At 46.9% G+C, this 24766-nt stretch overlaps 1 protein-coding gene across 6 annotated transcripts in view; it reads left to right on the top strand.

Moving 5' to 3' along the window:
* The window catches only part of LOC147422330 (mediator of RNA polymerase II transcription subunit 33A-like), a 138245-nt gene that overhangs the window by 23638 nt on the left and 89841 nt on the right, over positions 1 to 24766 (top strand). For 4 of the 6 annotated variants that reach the window (XM_086502850.1, XM_086502849.1, XM_086502848.1 and 1 more), the window contains exon 2: positions 7728 to 7838. In XM_086502850.1, the coding sequence (XP_086358976.1) occupies positions 7728 to 7838 (111 nt within the window). Of the gene's footprint in view, positions 1 to 7725; positions 7839 to 24766 lie in introns of those variants that run through there. The other 2 variants (XM_086502853.1, XM_086502852.1) reach the window with 1 other exon arrangement.

Raw genomic sequence — 24766 nt, 5'->3', positions numbered from 1 at the left:
TAATAGAAATACCGATGCTTGATGCTCAATCCTTCTTGTGCTCTTTCTACGACTGTGTCATGCCAAGAAAGAGACATGGAATGTAAATTTCTTGAATGCAAACATGTCATCTTTTCATGAATCATCCGCATACATCCGTGCTCATTCATGAGTGAATCGTGCTCAACGTGCAATATGGCATGCCTATGAAAAGGGATCACATAAAGACGCTAACTAAAATACAGGAAACGATCACGAATGAAGCACTCGAACAATGCGTGCTGACTAATCATTCGAACACATAGTACTTCCTGTGGGGGTTCTTTAGACCTAGGCTCGAGGGCCAAGATCGGTTCTTTCTGAGGGGGTTCTTCATGAGGGGGGTCTTTGGACCTCGACTCGAGAGCTTGGATTGGTGCTTCGTGATTGATCGTCTCTGCAATGAGGTTAGCTTCACTAGAAAAAGCATCAACTAACCCATCATCCTTGTGAACAATCACATCGTGATCATAAAAATCATCATGCTTGTGAGAAATCACATCATCTTCCTGCAAATCATCATGCTTGTGAGAAATCACATCTTGATCATGCAAATCATTATGCTTGTCATTGTCATTCAATTCATCATGCTTATCATCATGCAAATCCTGTGTGTCATGCTTTGGAAAAGAAGAGATTGAGAGAGTCTCCTTTTCCCGAATCTCTTGCATCTGTGCCTGAACTTGAGAAAAGAGTCGCAACATCTCCTTCATGTGTCAGTCGTTCATTGCTTTTCTTGCTTTGTTCTCGCGATCCATTTCTGCTTTTCTTTCTTCGTGCTCATGCGCTATGGCTGCCATTCTTTCTTCATATTCACGGTCTATGGCTGCCCTTCTTTCTGCTGTTCTTGCTTTGCGCTCGCGGTCCAAGGCGACGTGTTGCGCTTCTCGTTCTATCCTCTTGTCCATCATCATCTTGTCGAAAGCCTCCATAAGAGTTAGTGCAATCGAAGGGAGAGGGTCAGAAAAACCTCCTGGTAGGGAAAATTCTTTGTCGCCACTATCATGCTCATCACCTCCATGTGAAGTATCCATTCCGCTTCGGGTGATGACCATCCACTATGATCTTTGGTTCTTAAGTTCACGAGGAACTTGGGTTCTTGTGGGTCTTGGGTTCTTGGGTTCTTGGGGGTCTTGAGGTTCTTGAGGGTCTTCAGGGTCTTGAGGTTCTTGAGTTCTTCTTTCGCTTGTAATCTGTGTTAGAGAAGGATCTTCTCTTCACCCAAGTTTTGCTCTTTTCCGCGGATGCACCCCTTGCCGGCCTTGCGCTCACACCAAAGTTGCTTTTTCCCACCTCAAGTCGATTGGCTGGCCACTAAGTGCATGGTCTGCTCTCAATGAATGAAAAGAGGCACAAGGGGAGGCTGGACAAGCCCTTCTTTCTTGGGTTTCCTGTCACTCTTCAAAAACACGATTAGGAATCGACATGCCCAAGAGGACTTGGGTTACCTGCGACCGCAACAAGAAAAAAAAAATTCTTGTGGTTCTTTCCTTGAGTGATAGAGAACATTGCCAAAGCTCTGATACCAATGTAAGATGCAGCGGAAGTGAATGTTGAACTTTGCTCAAGATGAGTGCTCTGAACTGTGCTCAAGGTTCCTTTTACTTACGGAAGGGAGAGCTTTCTGTTTCTTTAGTAAGAGAGTGCAAATGATCACAAACAAAGTGGTGAACACTGTGAATGAAGGTGCATGAGACTGAGAGATAGAGAGAGAAGAGAATACGACACCGGAATGTTGTCAAACCCTCCTCCGAAGGCCCCACTCTCTATGGCGAGAGCGGACTACTTATGATTGCACAAATCTCTACAATGCTTGGACTTGCCGACGATGTCGACGACGATGAGATAGGCTGAAATCTGCAAATCTTTATCTGCTGAATTCCGACTCTATGTCTGTGATGATGTCGATGACGACGATGCGACAATGACGCGCTGAAAAAGCAGATGCTGAAATCTGCGTTTTCCAAGCTGAAACTGCAAACTATGCTGGATCGGACCTGCGGCGAGGATCTGCTGCGGGAAGGTGAGATCTGCGAGGTTTGGGGGTTCTACTGCGGAGTCTGACTGCTGAAAATTGAAAACACTGGTCTTCTTGTTGTCTTGTCGCGACGGAACTTGCAAAAACGCTGGCTGTTATGTTGCTCCAAAAACGCTAGGCTGATTTGGTGTCATGCGGGAAGAATCTACTAACTCTAGGGCTAATCTGCCGTATCCTGCTGTCGCCATGCTGTTGCAATTGCAAAACGCTGGGCTGATCTAAAAATTGAAGGAAACGTTGCAAAATGGTAGGTCTTGCTACTGATGCAAAAACGCTAGGCCTGCTGGGGTCGTGTTGAGGAGGTGCCTGTTGAACCGAGTTCCTACTGCCTCTTTTTCACGAATGTGCTAGCGCTAGGTTTCTATACATACAAACTTAGTAAATTTGCCCTGCCTAGTTTTCAACAAAAGTCACTTAAAAATAATAAGTGAAAAATGTCAAAAATAGGGAAAATAGGTTTAATGCACTGGAAAATGATCCTGATGGAATCTGATGGGAATGCTGATGATCATGCTGTGTGCAACCAGAGGATATGCATCTAATCCAAGTATCTGGATATGCACGGTCTACGAACAGACTCACAAAAGTGCCAGATCACTTCATATTCTAGACTGACTTGACTGAACTGAACCCTGGTCATGCTGTAGCTTGTCCACGAACACATAGGGTTTGGATGTGTCACGTGACAACAGTGGTAGGAAAAATTGCATGTATGTCACCAAAATAGATTGCACTATTTTGAGCCTTACATGGAGCGGCCATGTAGACAATTTCCAATACTGCAATTTAGATCTCAATTTATTCTCAACCGATTGCAACAATTTTGCATTGTTAACCAACCCAGCCAACGGATAACCAAGATGTCTCACAATTTCATCAGGCTTCACTATCTCACTTGGCCATAACAGAGCATGCCAATCCATTTGATGCAACGGCAACAATTTAGATTTTCGGAAATTCACTTGCAGACCTGCAACCAACCCATAAATATGCAGAGCTTCCATTATACAATGAGCATCCTCAGGATGATTTCTAGGCTAGAACATGGAGTCATCCGCATACGCTTGTGCCACAAAATGATCATGAGCTGGCAGTTGCAGTCCATGTAGCCGACCAGATGCTGTTAAGAAGTCCAAATACAACAGCAGAGGATGTGTAGCAATAGCATACAACATAGCACTCAAAGGGCATCCTTGCCTGATCGGTCGACCAAGATCCCATAACCGAGTCAGCTCACCGTCAAGAATTCTGGCAGATTGACTCTTTTCGTAAAGAAAATAGACTACCTGGCCCGTCCTAGGCCCAAAGCCCAAAGCTGTCATGATTTAAGCAATGAAGTCCCAGTGAACAGTGTCAAATGCTTTCTCTATATCAATCTGCATGACAAGCACATCTTGTCCATTATATATTTTGCATACTCAATTCCAATAAAAGCATTGGCAATATTATCCATAATTTGCCTACGAGGAATAAATCCATACTGAGCCGGATGTATGCCAGAAAACAAGTGGTCAGCAACACGAGTTGCTATCATTTTCGACAACAACTTGTAAGCGACCGGCATAAGCGTTATTGGTCGCCAATGTGAAAAGTATTCACACAATGCTTGCTTGGGCAACAATTTCACCAGTCCTTCTTTCCACGATTGCGGCAAAGATTGCGCGGTCCATGCATGGTTTATCATGAAAAGGAGAGGTTGCTTAAGGGATTCTGTCACGTGACACATCTAACCCTATGTGCACGTGGACAAGCTACTTCATGACAAGGGGTCAGTTCAATTCAGTCAATCTAGAATAGGAAGTAATTTGGCACTTTTGTGAGTCTGTTCGCAAACTGTGCATGTCCAGACACTTAGATTAAATGCATATCCTCTGGTTGCACACAACATGATCATCAGATTTCCATCAGAACCATCTAGAGCATTTTTACAGTGCATAGACTTATTTTCCCTATTTTTGACATTTTCACTTATTATTTTTAAGTGACTTTTGTTGGGAACTAGGTAGGGCAATTTTAGAAAGCAAGTACATAAGAAAACCCTAGCGCTAGCAATTCTGGCAGAAGAGGCAGCAGGAGCACTTGCTCAACGGGCACCTTCTCAGCAAGACCCCCAACAGATGAACCCTAGCGTTTTGCATGACAAACCAAGCCTAGTGTTTTTTAGCATTGCAGAGCTTCCAGCATTTTACATGCAGATCAGCCCCGGCGGTAGTAATTCAGCAGATCAGCCCTAGCGTTAGCAGTGTGGGGGTGATTGGGCAGGTGTAGAACTGGTTGAGGGAATGGAGGTAGCTGCAGGGGAAGGTAGGGGTAATGGGGTGGTGGACTTCTACTTGGCAAAAAGGGTTGACGCTTCCTGTGGTAGTACTTTAGAGGATTGAGTAGTGGGCTTTGTCGCTCTTTTGACTGCCTTGTATGTGTCATGCAGTGACCAAAAGCCCACCCAAGCTTTGGGCACGAAGACCTTGTAACTTGCTGAAAACTGGTCCAATCGCCACTAGACCAAGGCGAGTGACTGGACCACTTAGCTGGACCTGGGCGAGAAGGACTAGTCCCAGGCCGAGAGACTATTGGACCAGGACGAAAGACCAGTCAAGCAGGTCTAGACGAGCAGGTTGAAACTAAGCAGGTCGAGTGGGACCAAGCTGAGGTAGGCCCAGACGCGTGCAAACAAATCGAGTGAGTGATAGAGGGAGTTGAAACCAGGTAGCTCCGCAACTCTCGACGAGACTTTAGTTGAGGTCCCATCGGGTGTGCCAAAAATGAGAGCACCTGTAGCAAGGAAAAGGTGTTGTGCTCTCTGGAGTGGGTGCTCCTCAGTGCAGTATGCACGAAACCTCACTCCAACAGAAGAAACATTACACAGGAACATGACTCAAACACAGAAGCGAAATATGACTCAAGACACGATACGACTCAAAACACAACTGTAGACTTAACTCAATGGAACTCGACAAGCTCATAGAACCATACAACTCTGGCTGGCAGCACACACAGCTCCACGCTCAGGACTCAAGGTACAATGGGGTGTCGAGGCTCCAATGTGCAGGGAGAGTGCCAGCGGCGTGGAGAACTCTAGACTCAGGACTTAAGACTAGACGCTAAACCATACAAAGTAGATGATGATGCGTACCCACGATTGGGACCAACCATATGTATCTCCTAAAAAGCCACCAACAGCTGGCAGATATCCCAATCCAGCTAAGCCTATCTCCTAACTGAGGTGGTGGTGATCTGGACACGGGGCCCACTGGACCACCAACCGTAACACTTGCCACGTGTCACTGCCCAGGCGAGAGTCCGCCCAGTGTGAACTCAAGCCCAACTGCAACTAACTATCTATCCAGTGCCTGTGACACTATAGCCCTGCTAAAATTGTATGCTCAAGAGAATCATCAAATTCTTCTTGCGAGTACGTCTGCACCTGGTTTTGCCTCTGCTTCATGGCCGACTTGAGATGCGAGTGGATGGCAGCACGCCATCGTGAATGGACCTCGTCAAGTGGAATTTCTTCAAAAACTTTGCATACTGTGGACCCTTGGAATACTTGATCTTGCTGCTAGATGATTTGGTTACTTTTACCTTGGTTTTTGCTCTTATTTGAGGGTTCATCAACTTCTTCGATTGTCTGAGCATAAGCTTGAACTTCATATACTTTGCATAACGTGGATCTGGAATAGGCAAGAAGATGCTTCATGAGGCGTGACTTAGTTTTCTCGAGCCTTCTCCACTTCATTGGAGCGTGCTGTGTCTCAAAGTGGATTCTTCTTTCACTTTCTCTTCTAAACACTCGTACTCCTCTTCATCCTGATGATTTGGGTGCGTTGCTTTCATGGTTGATTGGGGCAAATCTGGATCGGACTCTTCCTAGGAAAAAATTCATGGCGAGTCACCTGACAAGGCGGTAAAATAATGCAACAGCACCATAACTGACAAAAAAAAAACAACCTGAGCTGAAAGAGAACACTTTAGCCAAGACATGGTGGGGTGGAGCTCCCCACTCAGAAAGATTGATCCTTTGATATGCGCCCCTTGTGGTATTTCATTTTATATTGATGAATTAGTCGTTACAACTATTTGTGTGGGCCCACCCACTCACAGAGTCTGAGTGCTAATGGCAGCCTGGCCACTTACTTAGCGACACTTGGCCCCGAAAAGCAACTGAATTAATCTGCTATTTACAATTGTGCATGAAAGCAGTTCAAAACATCTCCTTATACGAATCATGACGTGATTTTTGTGCGGTATGGATGGCAGCTGACCTTGCTCCAGTCGGCTCTTGCTCTACTTCTGGTTGGTACGGTTGTGACATCATCATTTTGTGACATTGAATATTGTTGGTGTATTATGAAAGAGATGCCTAAAGCACCGTGAAAGGGTACTCGTAATGTGGCACAAAATGTGATTAAAGCATTGAGAAAGGGCTATCCTCTAGACCATCTTGATCGGGTATTTCTTATGGGTCTCTCTCTCTAGATGGGTGACTAGAGTATTGCAAAGAAAATGTTCCGTAAACCCCTCTCTGCTAGAGAATTGTTTCTGCCTCCAGTTTTCAGCCACCTCCCTCTTGCTATAGAGCCTTCCTTTGGCCAGAAAGAGTCTCTTTCGTTGTTGTGGGCTCAGTGAAAGTCTATTGCAAAGAAAGGCATCTTAGTTCCACCTTCATTGCAATCGCTTGTTGTGTCTCTCCCTTTGTAGGCGAGGCTATATACAATAGATAAGACCTCAATTACCTTCTATCCATTGCTATTATTTATGCTACCAAGACGTAACCAGTCATGTCTTTCTCTTTTTGGTTGCCTTCTTTCTTGCTGTTTTGCCATAGATACTCTTTTTAAGAAGAGTAGGAGCACTACAAGGCTCTCAAGGGCGAGGTTGTGCTCGAATCAATTCTTGATTGGAGTTGGAAACCGATTTAAGACATGTGTTTTCCTCCAAGCACGGCATAGTCCCTGGGATTTTAAATTTGATACTCTTAGGAAGGGACATGGAACTATGCTTCCCTTAGGTATCTTAGATCCGACAGTTTTTGTCACTCTAGACTCAGAATTAGGAGTTGGTTTGTCCTCATATAGGACTTAGTTGAGTCTTGGTGTGCCAAATGTGTGTGGGAAGCAATAACCAGCTTTCTTCAATGACGGGCGGATGGATTTGGACATAGTGGATTGCATTCCAGCTGAGCGAGACAATCACGACATCTTGCAGATGCCGGTTGCAACGTAGCAGAGCTGTGGAGCGCAGTTGGAGGTTCATAATTTCATTATGTCTTGATGTCCTTGGAGGTTCATTATTTCTTGAGGTTCATTACATATAGAGGCCGGTGCTACAGCAGGGGCCGTAGGATCGATAATAATAGTCTTGACCAGATAAACATAGCATGCAGGAATGGTTCAAAAGCTGGGCACAAAATGCCCCGTCACCCTCTAGATTTATGTGACCAAAAGAAGCAGGCCATCACTTTGTTTTCTTCTTTCTCATTGCAATGCTCTTGATCCTTAAGGATGTGTGCCGCTTTCATGTGGCATCCCTGCTATGTTAGCTGATGCCAATAAATCTGTCATCAGCAGACTGCTGTCAATGACAAGAAGTAAGCAACATGTCTTTGTAAGTTATAATTTAAGAATTGGACATTGTATAAATGGTTGACAAAGGTTATTGTTCATGTTTTCAGTGTGCTGCAATCTAGACGGTCTCGCCCAGAGGTGTATTCATTATACTTGGAGCTCATGAGCACTTACATATTTCATCTTGGACACACAAAAGCAATGTCTTGTTGTGACATGTAAGATGATGATGACTGATGTTGTTTGGTCTTTTTTGTTCTAAATTGGTGCTGGATAACTAAGAGTTCTTTCCTGTTGGTAGAAGTTTTACCTTGCTCACATATGTTCTCGTCCTTGAAATCCGGTGACAAACTTTGCTGAGTCTAATTACCTATTTCCTTAAGATTATAGTCGAATCTGTTTCTTTTATTGCTTGGTCATAATATCATGTTGTATAGCTAGTGGCTGGCCAACCTTGTCATCTGTCATTTTAGCTCCATTGTTTTTTTAATCCTTGGATTGGAGGGCTAGTTTATGCTAACTGTTTTGGGGAGAATCTTGGATGCGTTTATCTAGCTATGGAGGTGGGATGTTTTTTTGTATCTAGGTTTTTGGTTACCATATACATGTGGTAGTGATGTGGGTGAACACATTGAGGACCTCTGGGGCATTTTTTCCCTCTCTAGGAGTTTTTTTCCCCCGTGCATTGTATATACGCCCATCATTCTAGGGCTATCTATCTTTCCATAGCACTCTAAGTAATACACTCTGTGTTGTGTGCCTTGAGCTTCCTTCGTCTTCTCCAAGCTGTGTTTTCCTGCAACCCTAATTCCAACAATGGAGGCATCCAACATCAGTTTGGTAAAGAGTGACATCTGTAGGATCACCAGCATCATGAAGACTCAATTTCAAACTTGTTTCCATGGGAGCGGTAATAGGTTTGCAATCCTCAAGTCCAAACATACATAGCAATGTCTCTATGTAACTTTTCTGACATAAGGCAATACCACCATCACACCGCTTAAACTGTATACCCAAGTAATGATGCAACAGCCCCAAATCTTTCATCTTGAAAGTAACATTCAAATCAGCCTTAAATTCAGCAATGTCTCTCATTTGTGCTGGGTATTCAAGCCCGGAGTCCAATGTGTCAAGCCCATGGTGGGAACTTCTTTTGTAGCATGCAGTCACACTCCAACTCCAGGTTCAGTATGCATGGAAAGTTTTAGTTATATATATATATGTAATAGCTTTTTTAATCAATGATATAGCGTTGCCTTGTCGACTCTTTTGGTCTCATAGGTCACTTTGGCCTTTTGAAGACGTTAATATAACATTTCATTTCATTTCATTTCTCTCTCTCTCTCTCTCTCTCTCTCTCTCTCTCTCTCTCTCTCTCTCTCTCATACATACCGAATAGAGTAGGAGAGAGTGGGCAACCCTGCTTCACCCCAATAGTGGAGTAAACCGGTGTGGATAGACCCTCTGGGGTGCGTACATGCCCCACTACTGACCTATATAATGCCATGACCCCCCAAATGAGCTGTGTGGGTACTCCCATCTGCTGTAATCTAGGCATCAATCGGAAATTCACAAAGCTACAATAGATCTGTCTCCCACGCGATCTGCCCTCCTCAATGATGGTTCTGAGTGTCAAGATATGGTCAAGACTCGAGAGTAGAAAACCCCCTCCTGAAACCTACCTGCCCGGTTGTGCGTATCCCCTCCCTCTCTGCCCATCTACTCAGCTGTTGCTCAAGAATAGATGCGTACATCCATGCCAATGTGTGTCCAATCATGATAGTGCGATAGTTCCAAGGCTCCATAGGGTCTCCTGACTTAAAGATAGGTGCAATAGTAGATAGGCTCCAAGTATCAGGCAAGCCCTCACACATGGCACGGTTAAGCATAACTGGTAGAAGCTCTGCTAGTAAATCTCTGGCATGCGTGAAATGCTCAGCCACTAAGCCATCATGATCATATGATCTTCAGTCCTCATCCTGTCAATGGCCTTCCTCACCATCTCAGCGGTGAAAAAAGCACGTGTGTGGGCATGGATCGGGGGGGTCGGGAAGGGGGGGCTGCTCAGGAACTGTGTACAGAGATGATGCATACTGGCCCCAGGCCTTTGTAGAAGTGATGGCAGGGGGGGGGGGAGTGCTCATGAAAGAGCCTCCATGCCTCGCGTGAGTCCTGAATCAAGAATAGCTGGTATAGATCCTGCTCTAGGCGAGCCAAAAATGCCCTCTTCTTCCGCCGCACTAGGCGTCGGAAGTCAATCTGTGATTGCCTGTGAGTGATGTCCCCCAAAAGCAGGTCGCTCTGAATCTAGCTCTACTGTCCCGGCATTCCTCATCATACCAATTGTTCTGGGGCATGCTCCTCGAACGGCGTCTCTGCTCATGCTGGGTATGTGGGTATGCCTCTGCTGTTGCATCATGTAGTGTCTGTCAGTATAGTAGTAAGCTCCTCCAGAGGTCGCCCTGGCTCCTCTGTGCACAAGCGTCTGTAGATCCAATCTATGTATACAGAGTCGGCACGTGAAGGTGTAGCGAGTAGGGGCTGTTGCTCGTAGCCTGTGTGCTACCCTAAATTGAAAAGAAATGGTCAACGACACAAGAGCATGATCCACTGCCACACCAATAGGTCTGGGTCCAACTGTGAGGTCCTGGATACTAGAGATGAGGCTCGGCTGTGCCATGACATAATCCACTGTGCTGGCTCCATGTCTGTGTGGAAAGCTTGAAAAACCCCCCGCAATGGGAAATCTCTGTAGGCCATTCAAGATGGCCAATCCATGTGCAGTCTCCATGTCTATCAAGCGTCGTCCATACTCAGTGTGTTCTCCATTCTGTGATAGTCTGGATAGGCCCGTCTCTGCAACATCCAACTCTCTCAGCATCTCCTCTGGAGTGTCATAAAATACTGTCTGATGATGGGCAGTCCTAGCATTGAAATCCCCTAGAATGATGATGTCACCATCTCTAGAGAACTCCCATATGTCATCATCCAGAATAAAGAAGGGGGACTGTCCTCTGGGTGGTGCATAAACTGATGTACTCGGGGGGAAGTAGCAAATAGCAATGTAAAGATATTTGCCTGTCTCTGCTCTCAATCTCACCCACATGTATCTAGCTTGCTCATCCCTGCGGGCTATATGTATCAATGGATGCAACTCCTCCCTGAATAACACTGCCACTCCTCCTGAGCCCCGCCCTCTATGCTTTGATCGTGTCTCCTGTTTACAGGCTATCTCCCATCTATATCCACTAATGTGAGGCATAGATTGCCCTGGGGCCTGATGTGTCTCAGAGCAGAAGCGATATCTCTTCCCGTAAAACTATCCTCAAAAGCACCCACATTAAGGCGCATAGATCCGTTACAATTCCAGGTGACAACTTTGAGTGTGGTCCCATAGGTCTCGCACCGTCATGTGGAGCGCCGCTCTACAATCACCACCCGGCCATCTCTGTAGAAGGCCGTCTTCCCCTTCTCCCTTGCCGCTTGAATCTCTGGCATTACCTCTCTCATATGCGCAAGCTGTATGAGAGTGAGGTCATCTCCAAGGAATATGCCTGTTTTCTTTAGTGTAGGGCGCTTCTTCAAGAAGTCCTTCTTTGCCTCCATGGATGGGAAACGGATGATTAAAGCTCTCCCTTTTGAAGTCTCCCCATTGCCTTGTGTCTTCTTCCCTACCCTCCATGCCTTGTATGAGTAGCCTTACTACGCATCATGCGGAGAAGTTTTTCGACTTCCCCTTCCACTTCATCTCGGTCTTTTAGACTGGTTACTCTTATATGCAAGGCTCTAGTTTTCCTTCGCTGCTCTTCTTCTAGAGTCATGTTGATGATTGTAGGAGTGGGGACGGATGTGGTTTCTTTCCCTTTCCCTTTCTTAGCGACTTCTATCCATTTGTTGGCCTTATCCGCCTTCTTCTGCGTCTTCGTGATCACATCCATCCACGAAGACGTCTTTATCACCTTTTGTTTCTCCTCCTCTATGATCATCCGTACCTGCTCCTTGATGACCTTGATCTCGTCTATCACCGAGGGCTGAAATTCCCCTTATGCCAGTCCACTGCTTACTCTATCCGCAAGCTCTCGGTGTGACCTCTTCTCTAAGTGCTTGTGAATCCGCCTTAAATGCTCGTAGCTCTGCGTGCGAGTTCTCTTTCTCCTTCTTACATTGCGCGCCTTCATTGAGAAACATTTGAAGAAGGTTGGCCTTCTCTTTCCACCATCCCTCCGTCTCTGCTTTCCATTCTCTCATCTCCCTTCCCATTTGTGTTATCCGCTTGTTTGTAAGCACAAAGGATGCCTTCGTATGGGGCTTACATACTGGCGAAATGATCATGGCCTCCACTGGCGAAGCGCTCATGGCCTCAATTGGCGATGCGGGTATAGCTCGATGCTCTGGCTCGGCTGAGTCCATGCGGATAGGGCACAAGTCCAGCCTGCAAGGCCAATACTCAGCAACAAAAGCAATGTGAAGCACTAGCTCACTCTGGCTCGGTTGAGACCAGGTGGCCTTATCCAGACACCTGTTGGCGGGTATGACAGCGCAACCAAAAGGAGATATATTTGCAAGCCTTTAGCTCGTGACCCCCTCAACAACATACATACCTCGGGTAGTGTCAACCCGGATCAGAAACCTGCTGCATACATTCGGAAACCAAGAAACCACAGCCAGCGCTGGCTTAGCTGAGACCACGCGGCATCCACAACACAGCCCCTTATGGGCGATACGAATCAAGGAGAGAATATGTAAATAGGCACTCCTCGGTCTGCCTGCAACCTGCTCTTCCACAGCTCTCCAAAACCTCCACCTGCTCGAGTGAATACTGTCCAGAAAACTATGTACTGTCACTGCATGGAACGCTGTTTACTGTTACTGTCTGCAGAGTATCTGACGCAGTTGCTGCACAGCAGGCCAATTTCACCAATTTCTGCCAAATTATGCAGTTTCTGTCAGTTCTGCCAATTCTTCCATTTATTGTTGTACCTCGGGGGGGGGGGGGGGTTTGGGGGGGGGGGAACAACGTGGGGGCGGGGCGGGGTTGCACCAACAGTTTGCAGCAGGGCAGGGCCGTCGGCAACAGTGCGCAGCAGGGCAGACAGTGCGTTAACAGGGCCAGCAGCTAGGCATGCAGCATGTTAAGGCAAGCTGCGCGTAGCAGGTCACGGCAGTAAGCAGTGCGCAGCAGGTCAGGGCAGCGCATAGCAGGTCACGACGCCCGGTCAGACTACTGACCATGGAGGAGATTGATGAGATCCGCCAGCGACCGATGCTGGATCTCGTGTGATCTAGCTATCCCAGCTAGCTCTTTAGCTGCTTAGTCCACACCTAGCAGTTTAGGATTCCATAGTATTTTATTTTGTCATTTTGTCATTCTGTCATTTTGTCATCTTGTTACTCTGACTTTGTATCAGATCCACCACATTGTAACTCTCTACCTGATGGGTTCATACAGAGACCACGCTACATGGACACATACATGCCACATAGCTCACGGGTGGCGATTGGTCAGTTGAGAGTGGCATCACACTGGCTAGAGATTGAGATTGAGACATACTGGTGTCCCCAGAGAAGAGCGAGTCTGCAGAGCATGCACAGAGGAGGTGGAGAGCGAGGAGCATTTTGTGTGTTGATGCAGTGCATATACTGAGATCAGAGGCAGGTTTGAGGCCTTATTCAAAGGGCAGCCCACTCTCTGGGAGATCATGGATTCCCGAGATCAGAGACAGCTAGGGAGTTTCTTACTAGATATACAAAGCCACCGGGACATACAACTACAGACACACACAGCTACACAGAGAGAGGGGAGACAGTTGCAGCTCACAGACTTCTTTCAGAGGGTTACAGTCCACCCCTCATCTGACACTAGTGACACTCCCATAGGTCGAGGCGAGCCGAGCCAGACGACGACCACCAGTTAGTGGCTACAGGGGTGCGAGCCTCCACCATCGACAGATTGAGGAGATCCGGGCCCGAGAGCGATGTGCCATTGAGGAGCGAGTGGCTTAGATGAGGGCCGACCCTGCAGCTTTCATCAGGGCAGCCCTGGCACCAAACCCGCCCATGTACCACATATTACACCCCCCCACTTAGTACAGGATGGAGCTAGATAGCTTGGTGCACTCTCATGATTGTACTACCCTGAGCACATAGACATGCATATACCCTTAGAGATAGAACTCCATCCCTCCTCAGATATCCCCTGGATATATCACCATCACCATCTTCAGCACATCACTACTTATTTTCAGTTCCGTTCAGTTTTGTATCGGTTTAATTTCATTTGTCTTTCCGATAGACGGATGACACACACCATGTATATTTGATTTGTCTCATAGGCCGATTTTGGCTTGACATAGATGTAAAAAATCTTTTTCTCTTTCTTTCTTTCTCTCTCGTTCTCTGCATGCTATCAACAGCTGCACCATGGCTCATCTTCACCCACCATAGCCCGGATAACCCCATCAACTGGTATCAGAGCAAGGTGGATTGAAGGCTTGTGTTCGACAAGGATGGCGGGAACCGTTGCTCGCAGAAGAGACTTGGCCTTCGTCGACCTGCACGATTTCGATCATGACCACCAGTAGAAGGTTCGCCATGGCCTGAGAGCTGTTTTTCAACACTACAAGCACTCTTGGTTTTGCCTCCACAGCCCGCTCTGAGAAACTTCTGCATCGTTCTGTCGTTCTGCGCCATTTCAATACTACAGAGCTCGTTTTTTCGTTTTCACACCACCTATTTAAATATTGGCCACTTGTTTAACCCCTTCAAGAGGCCATTCACACCCTCGGTGATCGGCAACAGCAAACATGCAATTAATCTTGAAGAGTTACATAAATTTCCAGATTGGCAGCATATTGGCAAGCTTTTGCTCAAAGTTTAATCCGAACGACATTAAAAAAAAAGGGCATCTGGAGACGCTCTTGAGACTCTCTTGTCAAGGCAAACGGCAGCTTTTCAAGACGCATGTACAAAAGACAATAAAAGGATTTTTAAAGCAAATTTTTGCATCATCTCAAAAGCAGCCAATACTATTAAGCGGGAGGTCACTTCATCTCAATACGCTCTCTAAGGTGCATGCAAAGACAGTTGGAGACGAAGACAACAATACAACCTCTCCAAAGGTTAAACCAATGTAATAACCAACAACACAACCTCATACTAGGCTTCTTAAAGACTTCAATATGGCGTCAAAAGTTGATAAATTCAACGGATCTGGATTTTATACTTGGCAAATCAAAGTGAAGGGATATTTGATGCAAACGAATCTTCGGAGCGTGATCAAGCCTCTATCAACAGACGAAGCTGGCACATCCGTTGCTGTTACGAGAGCGCTATCTGCCGAGCAGCAACGCAAGGACGAGCAAGCATTAGGTATTATTTTGACATCCCTTGAAGATGATTTTGTTCATTATCTGGATGACGTGCAATCTGCAAATGCTGCTTGGATGGAACTAGAGAAAGTGTTTGGTCCTAAAGCCAAATACTAAAAAATGAGCCTTAAAATGGAGGTGTATTCTTTTTCTATGCGTGATGACGAGAATATTGCAGCTTTAGCTAACAGATTGAAAAGTATCTGCACTCAGCTTATTTATGTTGAAGCCCCTGTCCTAGATGAAGATTCTATAGCTGTTTTTCTTAATAGCCTACCTGCAAAATTTCGTCAAATTGTAACTATTTTAAAGAAGAAGGATCCGTTGCCTTCTTTGGATGGTATTGTTAATTCATCTCGCAGGAAGAAGAGAAACGAGTACCACGTGTTAGTTTTGTCGTACCTATTGCTTATGTCGCTTGTGGTTGTACGTCGACTGCAAATTCAACCAGGATTGCAACTTTAACCAGTATCAACATTGGACCTTGTGCGATATGTGGCCGCAACAATCATCAAACTAAGGATTGTTTCAGCAAAAATCCTTGCATCCATTGTGGAAAGACCAATCAACCTTCTGATAAATGTTTTAAAAAGAACAAATGACAGAACAACATGGTTGAAAGTGATGAAGATGGTGAAGCACCGATGCTTCTTGTAGATAGTAATGTCCTGTAGTTTTCAGTTTCTTTTTTTTAATGTCAGTCAGTCGTTAATAAAATTTACAGGTTATAGACACTGCCACACATCAGTGATAAGACCGCCCTTTTATGTTTGGTTATGAGTTCTTGTAGTCTCACACTGATGGTTGTTTGAGGGAAGTGCACACACATACCTATGTTATTGTCAAGGGGCGGGGCTTCTACTCAGAGTTTTAGGTGATTGAACTTTGCCATAGTTTGTATCAAGTCCGTTGTTAGTAGTTCAGGCTTGACCGGGGGGGAGGGGGGGTTGTTGGGTATTCAAACCCGGAGTCCAATGTGTCAAGCTTGTGGTAGGAACTTCATTTGTAGCATGCAGTCACACTTCAACTCCAGGTTCAGTATGCATGGAAAGTTTTAGTTATATATATATGTAAAAGCTTTTTTAATCAATGATATAGCGTTGCCTTGTCGACTCTCTCTCTCTCTCTCTCTCTCTCTCTCTCTCTCTCTCTCGTTCTCAAAACGCTATCAACAGCTGCACCATGGCTCATCTTCACCCACCATAGCCGGGGATAACCTCATCAATTTGGTTAAGTGATCAACAAATCATCCACATAAAGAACCACAATGAGAAGGACATCACCCTCACACTTTACATACAATGTGCTTTTTGTTGGAATGTTATGAAAGCCTCATTTGACCAAATGAGTGTTAGCCTTCTCATACCAAGCACAAGACCGGATATTTAGTTTGCAGTCTCACAGGTCAGCAGATTTATGCATAGTCCAGGGTCTAAGCATCGGCAGGCTGTCAAGAGGATTTTCCGCTACTTGAGTGGCACTTTACATCTTGGCTTGTTTTATCCCAAGGGGTATCTTTGCGGCCAGACTTACATCCTTTTTCGGACTCAGATTGGGATGGTTGTTTTGACACGCGAGTGTCCACAAGTGGTTTTGTTTTATGCTTGGCAGTTCATGTATATCATGGTTGAGCAAGTGTAGCGCGGATAATGTGTCGTGCTCTCTGTAGTGGGTGGTCCTCAGTGCAATGTGCGTGACAATCTCACTCAAACAGATTGAATCTCCCTCAAACAGACTGAACAGAAAGGAAACAATAGACGTCAACAGAGCTCGCAAAGACACAACAACAGACCAGAACATATGACTCAACTATCTCAAAGACTGATACAGACTCTGGCGTGGCAGCACACTCAGCTCCAGTCCAGGACTCACAGGTTCAATGGGGGTGTCGAGGCTCAGATGTGCCGGGATGGTGCAGACGTGCTCTGTGTAAAGACCCACTCTAGACGACTACGTACAAGATAATGCCACTGGCCCAAAATGACTACTCATATGTACAATCATCAAGAGCCACCAACGGCTCATAAAGAACATCATCTAAGTCTATCCCCACTGGGTGGTGGTGGTGACCTGGCCACGATGTCCACTAGACCACCCTGCCACGTGTCTCTGCCCAACGAGTCCGTCTAGTGTGAACCGACCAGACAAAGACCAACTGACCAAAGCCCAACTGTAAACTACTGTCCTGTGAAAGTGAAAGTGACACTGTAGCAGGCTATAGGTTGCCCGCCACAAGACCGTTGCCCGTCCCGGAGAGTGGAACTGAAGAACTGAAATATCGGAGATCTACTGTTGGTGGTCGGATGATGGAGGAGGTTGATAGTAAGGTGGGTAAGGAGATGGAGGCCAAGTGTATGGTGAGAGGTAGTGGCCATGAGGAGGGTACATCAGGTATGGAGTAGCCACCCCATGAGCGGCAGGCTGCGTCGGGTGATTCGGCTGCGGGTGAGTAGGTGGAGCTGGTGGAAACCCAGGAAAAGAGTGGGCAGGCTGCGAGGGTGGAACAGGTTGTTGGAATCCAGGGAAGCCGTAGAAGTGCTGAGGAAAGGATGGGGACTGGGAGGGGGAGGCCATAGAGGGACCATGAAATTGTGACGAGACCGAGCCTGCTGGCTTAGACTCCATATTGGTAGGATTTGCTTTCTCTGCTGTTTGAGAATCCCCTAAATGTGCTTTGGAAACGTCCGTTTGTGTCTGTATCTGTGTTGCCATAGCAAGAACGTGCGGAGAAACCGGGGTTGTAGTTGTAGTTGTAGCTATAGCTTGAACTGCCTGTGAAATGGATACAGCTTGGTATTTTGCACAAGAGGGACACAGTGTATGTATCATAGGAGAGAGGTCCTGAACTGCTGCGGTCATATCATTTGCCTCTTTTAACTGTTTCTATTGAGTGTGGACAATATGTTTGAGGTCCACTACCTGTTGAGTTGAGATTCTTATGCGATCTTGAGCTGTAGCAATGAAATTGTCCCTATCCATCGCTCGTTGAAGATGAGCCTGCACTTCCCTTGTCATACTGTCATAGCAAGCGCGATGCAGACTGTTGGTACCTTGCAATGAGAGGGCTACATTGATAATCGTCGAAATGGCTCTTCTGTCCGCCTCTAAAAGTCCGTCGGCCTGAGGCGCAAAAGTATCATATATGTCATGCTTGTCAGATGCAGGTGTCCCAAAGCTAGATGCCCCTGCAGTATCCTTAGGTGCCCCTGCACTATGAGTAGTACGTTGTGCTAGCGACACAACTGGAGGTTGTGTTTTAGTGACTTCAACACTACTCACAAGAGGTGGTGTGAAAGTGGAGGTGGCCACAGAAGTAGACATATGCACTGTTCGTGTTGTAGTATGGACGTCAGAGATTTTGACCTGTGATTCTGAGAAGGGTAGTGTTGCTAGCTGCTCAGACGAATCTTTTGGTACCTTTGCCCTCTTGCGCAAGATGCCTTTTCCTTTGGCCATTTTGACACGGTTTTGTTCTTTTGGGTCATCTTGAAGGGTGAGAACAGCTGTTGCATCTGCCTTTTGCTGCATAATCTGCACTACCCAATACATAATAGGGGCTGCATAGCAATTGAATCTTTCCTCTTTGCCTTTACGCTGAGTTCGAAAACGCTTTGCCCTGTCCTGTAGCGCTTTAAACAGCAGATGGTGAAATGGGTACGGCAGGCAGTGGTAGAGACAAAAAAGAGCATCGCATATTGCTGGAGAACCTGGGGAAGATGGAACCCCTGTTCTTTCCGGTGCGCGTAGTAAAAAATAATACTGTAACACTGAATACAACTGTTTACTCCTGTGATAGTCTCGATGTGAGTCCAACAAAAGTTCCTAACAAGCATTTGCAGTTTCTTTTGGTGAGAGATTCGAGAAGGTTTTGGTTGCGGGTAGAGGTGCCAGCATAGTCGATATTCCCATTGCCTGTCCGATATCCTCCACTGTAAGTGCAGTACCATTTAGCTTTGGAAAAGTGAGCAAGAGGGAACATAGCTTGGCAGTAGAGATATTGGCAGACAAAGCGGCCTGAGCCAAATTTTGAAGACCCAAGTGTATCAGTTGTTGCTGAGAGAACACATCCTTGAGTACTGGATTCGGAGCCTGTAAATGATATATCATTATTAAAGGTACCTTGGAGAGGGCACCAGACGGGCGAGGCACCTGGAGAGTGGTGACCCTGTCAGCAGTGACTGACTGGGGCGAATCTTCCTCTGAAACCTGCTCTGAACTAGGAGTGTAATCTGATTTACTGTCAGAGCTATCCCCAGAGCAGAGGACTCTTCCTCAGATTGGAGATGCTTTTCTTTATTGCGAGTTCTAACCATCTTGATCAACTGTGCCTGAGAATCTATACTGATTGATGAGTCCCACTGTAGCAGGAACAAGGGCGAGACCCACTTCGGTACTGGATGACGGACTGAACAGAGTACCAAGGCTATAATAAAGGCTCTCTGCTTTTCTCTTTTGCTTTTCGCATGTAAAACGTTCTCTCCTCTTCTCTTTTGCTTTCCGCAGGTAAAATATGCCCTTGCTGAGAAGTGAGAAACCGCCCGAATTGCTTTTCGCAGGATAAGTGGCGCTTGTTTTTTGTTTTTTTTTGGTAAGGCTAGGGGCGAGGGGCGAGGGGAGGAAGGGCTAGGTCTAGGGGCGAGGGCTAGAGGCTAGGGGCGAGGGACTAGGGGCTAGGGGCGAGGGCGAGGGGGAAGGGGAGGGCTAGGGCTAGGGGCGAGGGGCGAGGGGATGGACAAGGCGAGAGGCGAGGGCGAGAGGGTGAGGGGGGGCTAGGGCAAGAGGCGAGGGGATAGGGGCTAGGGGCAAGGGAATAGGGGGTGAGGGCGAGGGGCTAGGGGGCGAGGGCGAGAGGGTGAGGGTCTAGGGGCGAGGGGCTAGGGCGAGGGAATAGGGGGTGAGGGCGAGGGGCTAGGGGGTGAGGGCGAGGGGCGAGGGAATAGGGGTAAGGGGGCGAGTGCGAGGGCGAGAGGGTGAGGGGGGGCTAGGGTGAGAGGCGAGGGGTAGGGGCGAGGGAATAGGGGGTGAGGGCGAGGGGCTAGGGGCGAGGGATAAGTTAGGTCAAGGGCGAAGCAGGCCAAGGCTAGGGCGAGGGCGGGAGTAAGGCAGCCAGAGGCGAGGAGAGAGGGAAAGCACTAGGGCTAGGATTAGGGCTAGGGGGGGTTGAGAGGATAGACAAAGTCGAGGGTAGAAAAATAAAGAGGGAGTTTTAACGCGTAGGAACTATCCCAGAGATCTTAAAGATTTAGCGACGACCAATACATAGACTTGATTAATAGAAAGCATGGATAATTTCGAGGTACTCAGAAAGAATGAGCAGTGGCAGATAAAACGCGAAGTACTTTCATAAATACCCCACTCAATGATACAAAGGCATTTATGCATATCAAAGAACTGAGATTCACTTGAGAGGCAAAAACTGAGAAAAGGAACTGAGTCGAGATTGAGGATTGAGGAGATTCGGTTATGTCCAAGACCGACAGGGATTGAAGACAGAGAGAGTAAAGGATAGAGTTGATCCAAGTCCATAATCAAACCTATGAGCTTAAGAGAGTCTGCAGAAGGAGAGCTGTCTAAGGAGAGGGTCTAAGAGATAAGATAAAACGGAACAGCAAGATGCGGAAGATAGTGATTCCGAAGTTATTTAAAGGTTCAGGAGTCGGCGAAGCTCAACACTTGATTGTCGCACGGTTAGACCCTTGAGCGGCAGCTTTAGCATGATAGCATTTGATCCGAGATCCATTGACTAAAGGCAGAGAAACTCCTTCGAGAGTGGCTAATTGTATAGCTCCGTGGGGTAGAATCTCCATGACCTTATATGGTCCTTGCCATACTGGGACCAACTTCTTTGCTTTTTTCAGAAACTTGGCCTGATAAAGTAGCACCAGTTCTCCTTGTGTTATTTGCGGCTTCCTGAGATGGCGATCATGCCAGGCTTTACGACGAGGCTTTATGACATGCTTTCCGCAGGAGTGCTATCAGAACCTTATTAGTGCTCTCTGCCTGCCCGTTTGCTCTAGGGTAATAGGAACAAGATTTTCTGTGGAAAATCTTGTAGTTGGCAAGCAAGGTAGAAATTGTTTCATTCACAAAGTGACTACCCCTATCACTGGTGATTTCCAAGGGACATCCAAACTTGCACAAAATATTTTTGTAGAGAAACTTGGCTACCGTAATGCTAGTGCAGTCCGTTGTTGCAAGTACCTCTGCCCACTTTGTTGCGTAGTCGGTAGCCACCAAGAGATACTTCCGATTGCCGGGTTGGGCAGAGGGAGTACTTGGGCCTACAAAATCTATGCCCCATCTCTCAAAGGGTTGCCATGCCATAGAGACCTGCAGAGGACGGTTTGATTGTTTGCTTGGTTTAGGGCCACAACGCTGACATACATCGCATACCTTTACATAGGCAATTGCATCGCGGAAAATATAGTGCCACCATAAGCCACACTGGAGAATCTTCTGTGCAGTAATATGACCAGGGTAATGGCCACCAGTGGGACCACTATGGGCATCCTCTAAAATATACTCTACTTTATGAGGGGAGACACACTGCCTCAGAACACCATCCTGCCCTGATTTGTATAGCTGGCCCCCAATGAGAGTGAAAGGCCTAGGCTTCAGCAACAGGCGTCTCTTCTGCAGGGGAGAAGCATTCTCTGGGTAGAGGCTAGTAGAAAGCAGATGCAAAACATTGCCGTACCATTTCGGAGTGGTATCCACCTTAAAGAGACTGCTATCAGGAAAGTCGTCAGCAACCCCTGTTGCTTCTTCACCAGTGTGAACGCGAGAAAGATGGTCGGCAAGGACATGATGTTTGCCGGGCTTGAGTACCACTTCGAAATCGAGCTGTTGAAATAAGAGTAGCCATCGCCATACTCTACCTGCAACTTGCGGCTTGTTGAGCAGATATCGCAGGGCATGGTGATTAGTAATAACTGAGAAGTGGACCCCTAATAGGTAGTGCCGAAATTTTTGCAGAGTATACACAATAGCTAAACCTTCCCTTTCTGTGGTGCTATAGTTGCACTCTGCCTTGATGAGTAGGCGACTTGCATAGTGAACAGGGCGATCCAGGTTATACTCCTTACTAGGTTGAGTCAGCACCGCACCCACAGCCAGTTCACTATCTGTATGCACATGAAAGGTGAGAGACCAATCGGGAGCTACTAGGATAGGCGCTTCAGTGAGGCGTTTTTTAAGGTATGCAAAAGCTTCAGCCTCTGCCTTTGACCATTGAAAGGGAACAACAGCACTGGTTAGGCCTATTAGGGGTTGAGCCATGTGTGCATACATGCGTATAAACCTCTGTGGCCTAGAAAGCTCCGTACCCCTCTTGGGTTGATGGGAGGTTGTAACTTTAAGATTGCCACAATCTTCTCTGGGTCGGGCGCTAAACCTTTAGCAGACACCACATGGCCTAGAAGTGTGCCTTCAGTAAGCAAAAAATGACATTTGTTAGGATTTAGCTTTAGGCGTGCCTCTCTGCACCTGAGGAAGACAGCAGAGAGCTGAGCGAGGTGTTCCTCTAGATTTTCCATTGGGGTTGAACATCGAGCACCTGAGAAGGTCGAAAAATCATCCATGAAGATGCGAAGATGATCCGTAAGCAGAGGGCAAAAAATGAGATATACCGCCCTATTGAAAGAAGGTGGGGCATTTTTCAACCCAAAAGACATTCGAGTGTAGATAAAAATACCCGAGGGAGTCACAAAGGTCGTTTTCAGCTCATCACCTGGATGGATGCCGAACTGATTGTATCCACTAAACCCATCCATGAAACTGTACAATACATGCCCTGCTACATCTTCGAGCACACGCTCAGTGAAAGGTGTTGGGAAACCATCTGGAATAGTTACCTTATTCAGAGCACGATAATCTACGCACACACGGATTTTGTGGGACTGCTTCTTAGGCGCTATCACCATGGGTGATAACCACTCAGAGTGCTTCACAGGTACAATGATCCCTACCTCTTGCATGTTTTCTAACTCTGCCTTGACCGCCTCATCATACTTCGGGCTGAGCTTGTACGCTCGGCCTCTTACAGGCTTAGCCCCTTCAACCAGAGGTATAGTGTGGACACCCAATTCTGGTGGAATCCCCTCTAAATCCTTGTAGGACCAAGCAAAAACATCTTTAAAAGAGTGTATGAAAGAGACTACCTGATTGAGTAATGCGGGATGCTCCCATTACCAAGTTGCTAACAGTACGTGCTGAGGGTTGTCAGGCTCTCCCAGGTTGACTTCTCTGACCGGGTCCGGGGGTGTAGTTCGAGAGGGTGCTTCTGAAGATGAGAGGTGAGCTGCCTCTTGGAGCTTCAAGACATCATGTGCAGATGTTTGATGGATTGAAAACTCTGCATACTCTTCTTGTAACCATCCCTGTGGGAGCTCCTCGAAGGGTAAATCTTCAGATGCAGACATGACAGAGTGCTTTTGTAGGGTTGGGAGATGCTCCAGGAAGGGGGAAATCTTGGACGAGTGCATGCAGAGGAGATTTCTCCCCCCTTCGGTGATGTGTTATAGGTTCCCCAAGACCGAGGGCTTCCATCGGCGGGTCATTCGAAGCATGAGAATTTGGGGCTGACACACTTACTTCTTCGACTGTTGTACTGTCTGCTGTAGGACTTTGGACATCTGTGTCCTCCTGAGGATTTTGAAGAGAGAGTGTTATTGGCGGCACAGGTAAGTTTTGAATAGAGACCATGTAGCATGGCATCGATGTGGTAGCTTCCAACCACTGTAGCAGGTGCTCGTCAGACCCGTCAGGTGGGATGGGCTGCTTAGGGTCGGGGTTGGACTGTACTGACAATGAGCTGTGATGAGCCACTGGATCCATCCCTCCTTCAAGCCGGATTGGTTGCATTTGGGAGCCGGGAGTGTGTATCCACATGGCGTCGTTTCCCCAATCATGAAGTGCCTTAGTATGCCGCAACCATGGTCTACCAATCAGCAAAGGGAATCCTCCCTCCACGTGAGGAAGACTGACCACCACAAAATCCAAGCTAAATGTGAAGTCTTGTACCTTCAAAGGCACCTTCTTTACTATGCCCACAGGGTAGATTGCCCTCTGGTCTGCCAATGTAACAGTGAATGGAGCAGGGCGAGTAGGCTGCAGACCTAAGGCTGACATGGTAAATTCGGGCATTAGATTGATTCCAGACCCACCATCCACTATGACGCCTGAGCATGGTTGCCCAAGAGTAGATACAGTAAGACGTGGACTTTTATAGTCGGTGAGGGGAGCAGCTGGATATGAAATCATGTAGGACTCCAAGGGATGCACAGGTAGGTGCCCGCCACTAGGCCCTGTCCCGGGGTACAAAGACTGAATTATTGAGAGGGTGTCACTTCTAAGGATTGCATCTAGCCGGAGCATCTCATAAAGAGACACTTGCTGAAAGGTGTTCTTCAAGATTGCTTCCGCTGTGGGCCTAGCTCCCACAACCTGGGCCTCCTCGGAAACTTTGACTTGTTGCAAGTCAGCGTCTGCTGCCAGGAATGCTCCATCAATGTCCGAAAGCATAGAGATTGGCCTATTCTTTGCACCACTTACGGGTGCGACCTTTTGAACAGGTTGCGGAAGGGTTGGACAGGATGGTCCCGTTGGCAAACTTAAACCCAGGACTGCTCTTTGTGCTCGAGTGAGCACCCCAGTAGGCTCTGCTGTTTGTTGTGGCTGCACTGTATGTGTAGCAGGCGCTGGCTGAGGGCCGGTGTTCACTGTGATTAGATTGATTTTCGGGAATGTAAACTCTTGTTGATTTTGATTTGGGCCTGAAG

Source organism: Adiantum capillus-veneris, chromosome 27 (assembly GCF_014529385.1).
Source record: "Adiantum capillus-veneris isolate H3 chromosome 27, ASM1452938v2, whole genome shotgun sequence".
Taxonomy (NCBI): Eukaryota; Viridiplantae; Streptophyta; class Polypodiopsida; order Polypodiales; family Pteridaceae; genus Adiantum; species Adiantum capillus-veneris.
The sequence above is the reverse complement of the archived record's forward strand: the minus strand, read 5'-3'. Positions and strand labels throughout refer to the sequence as shown.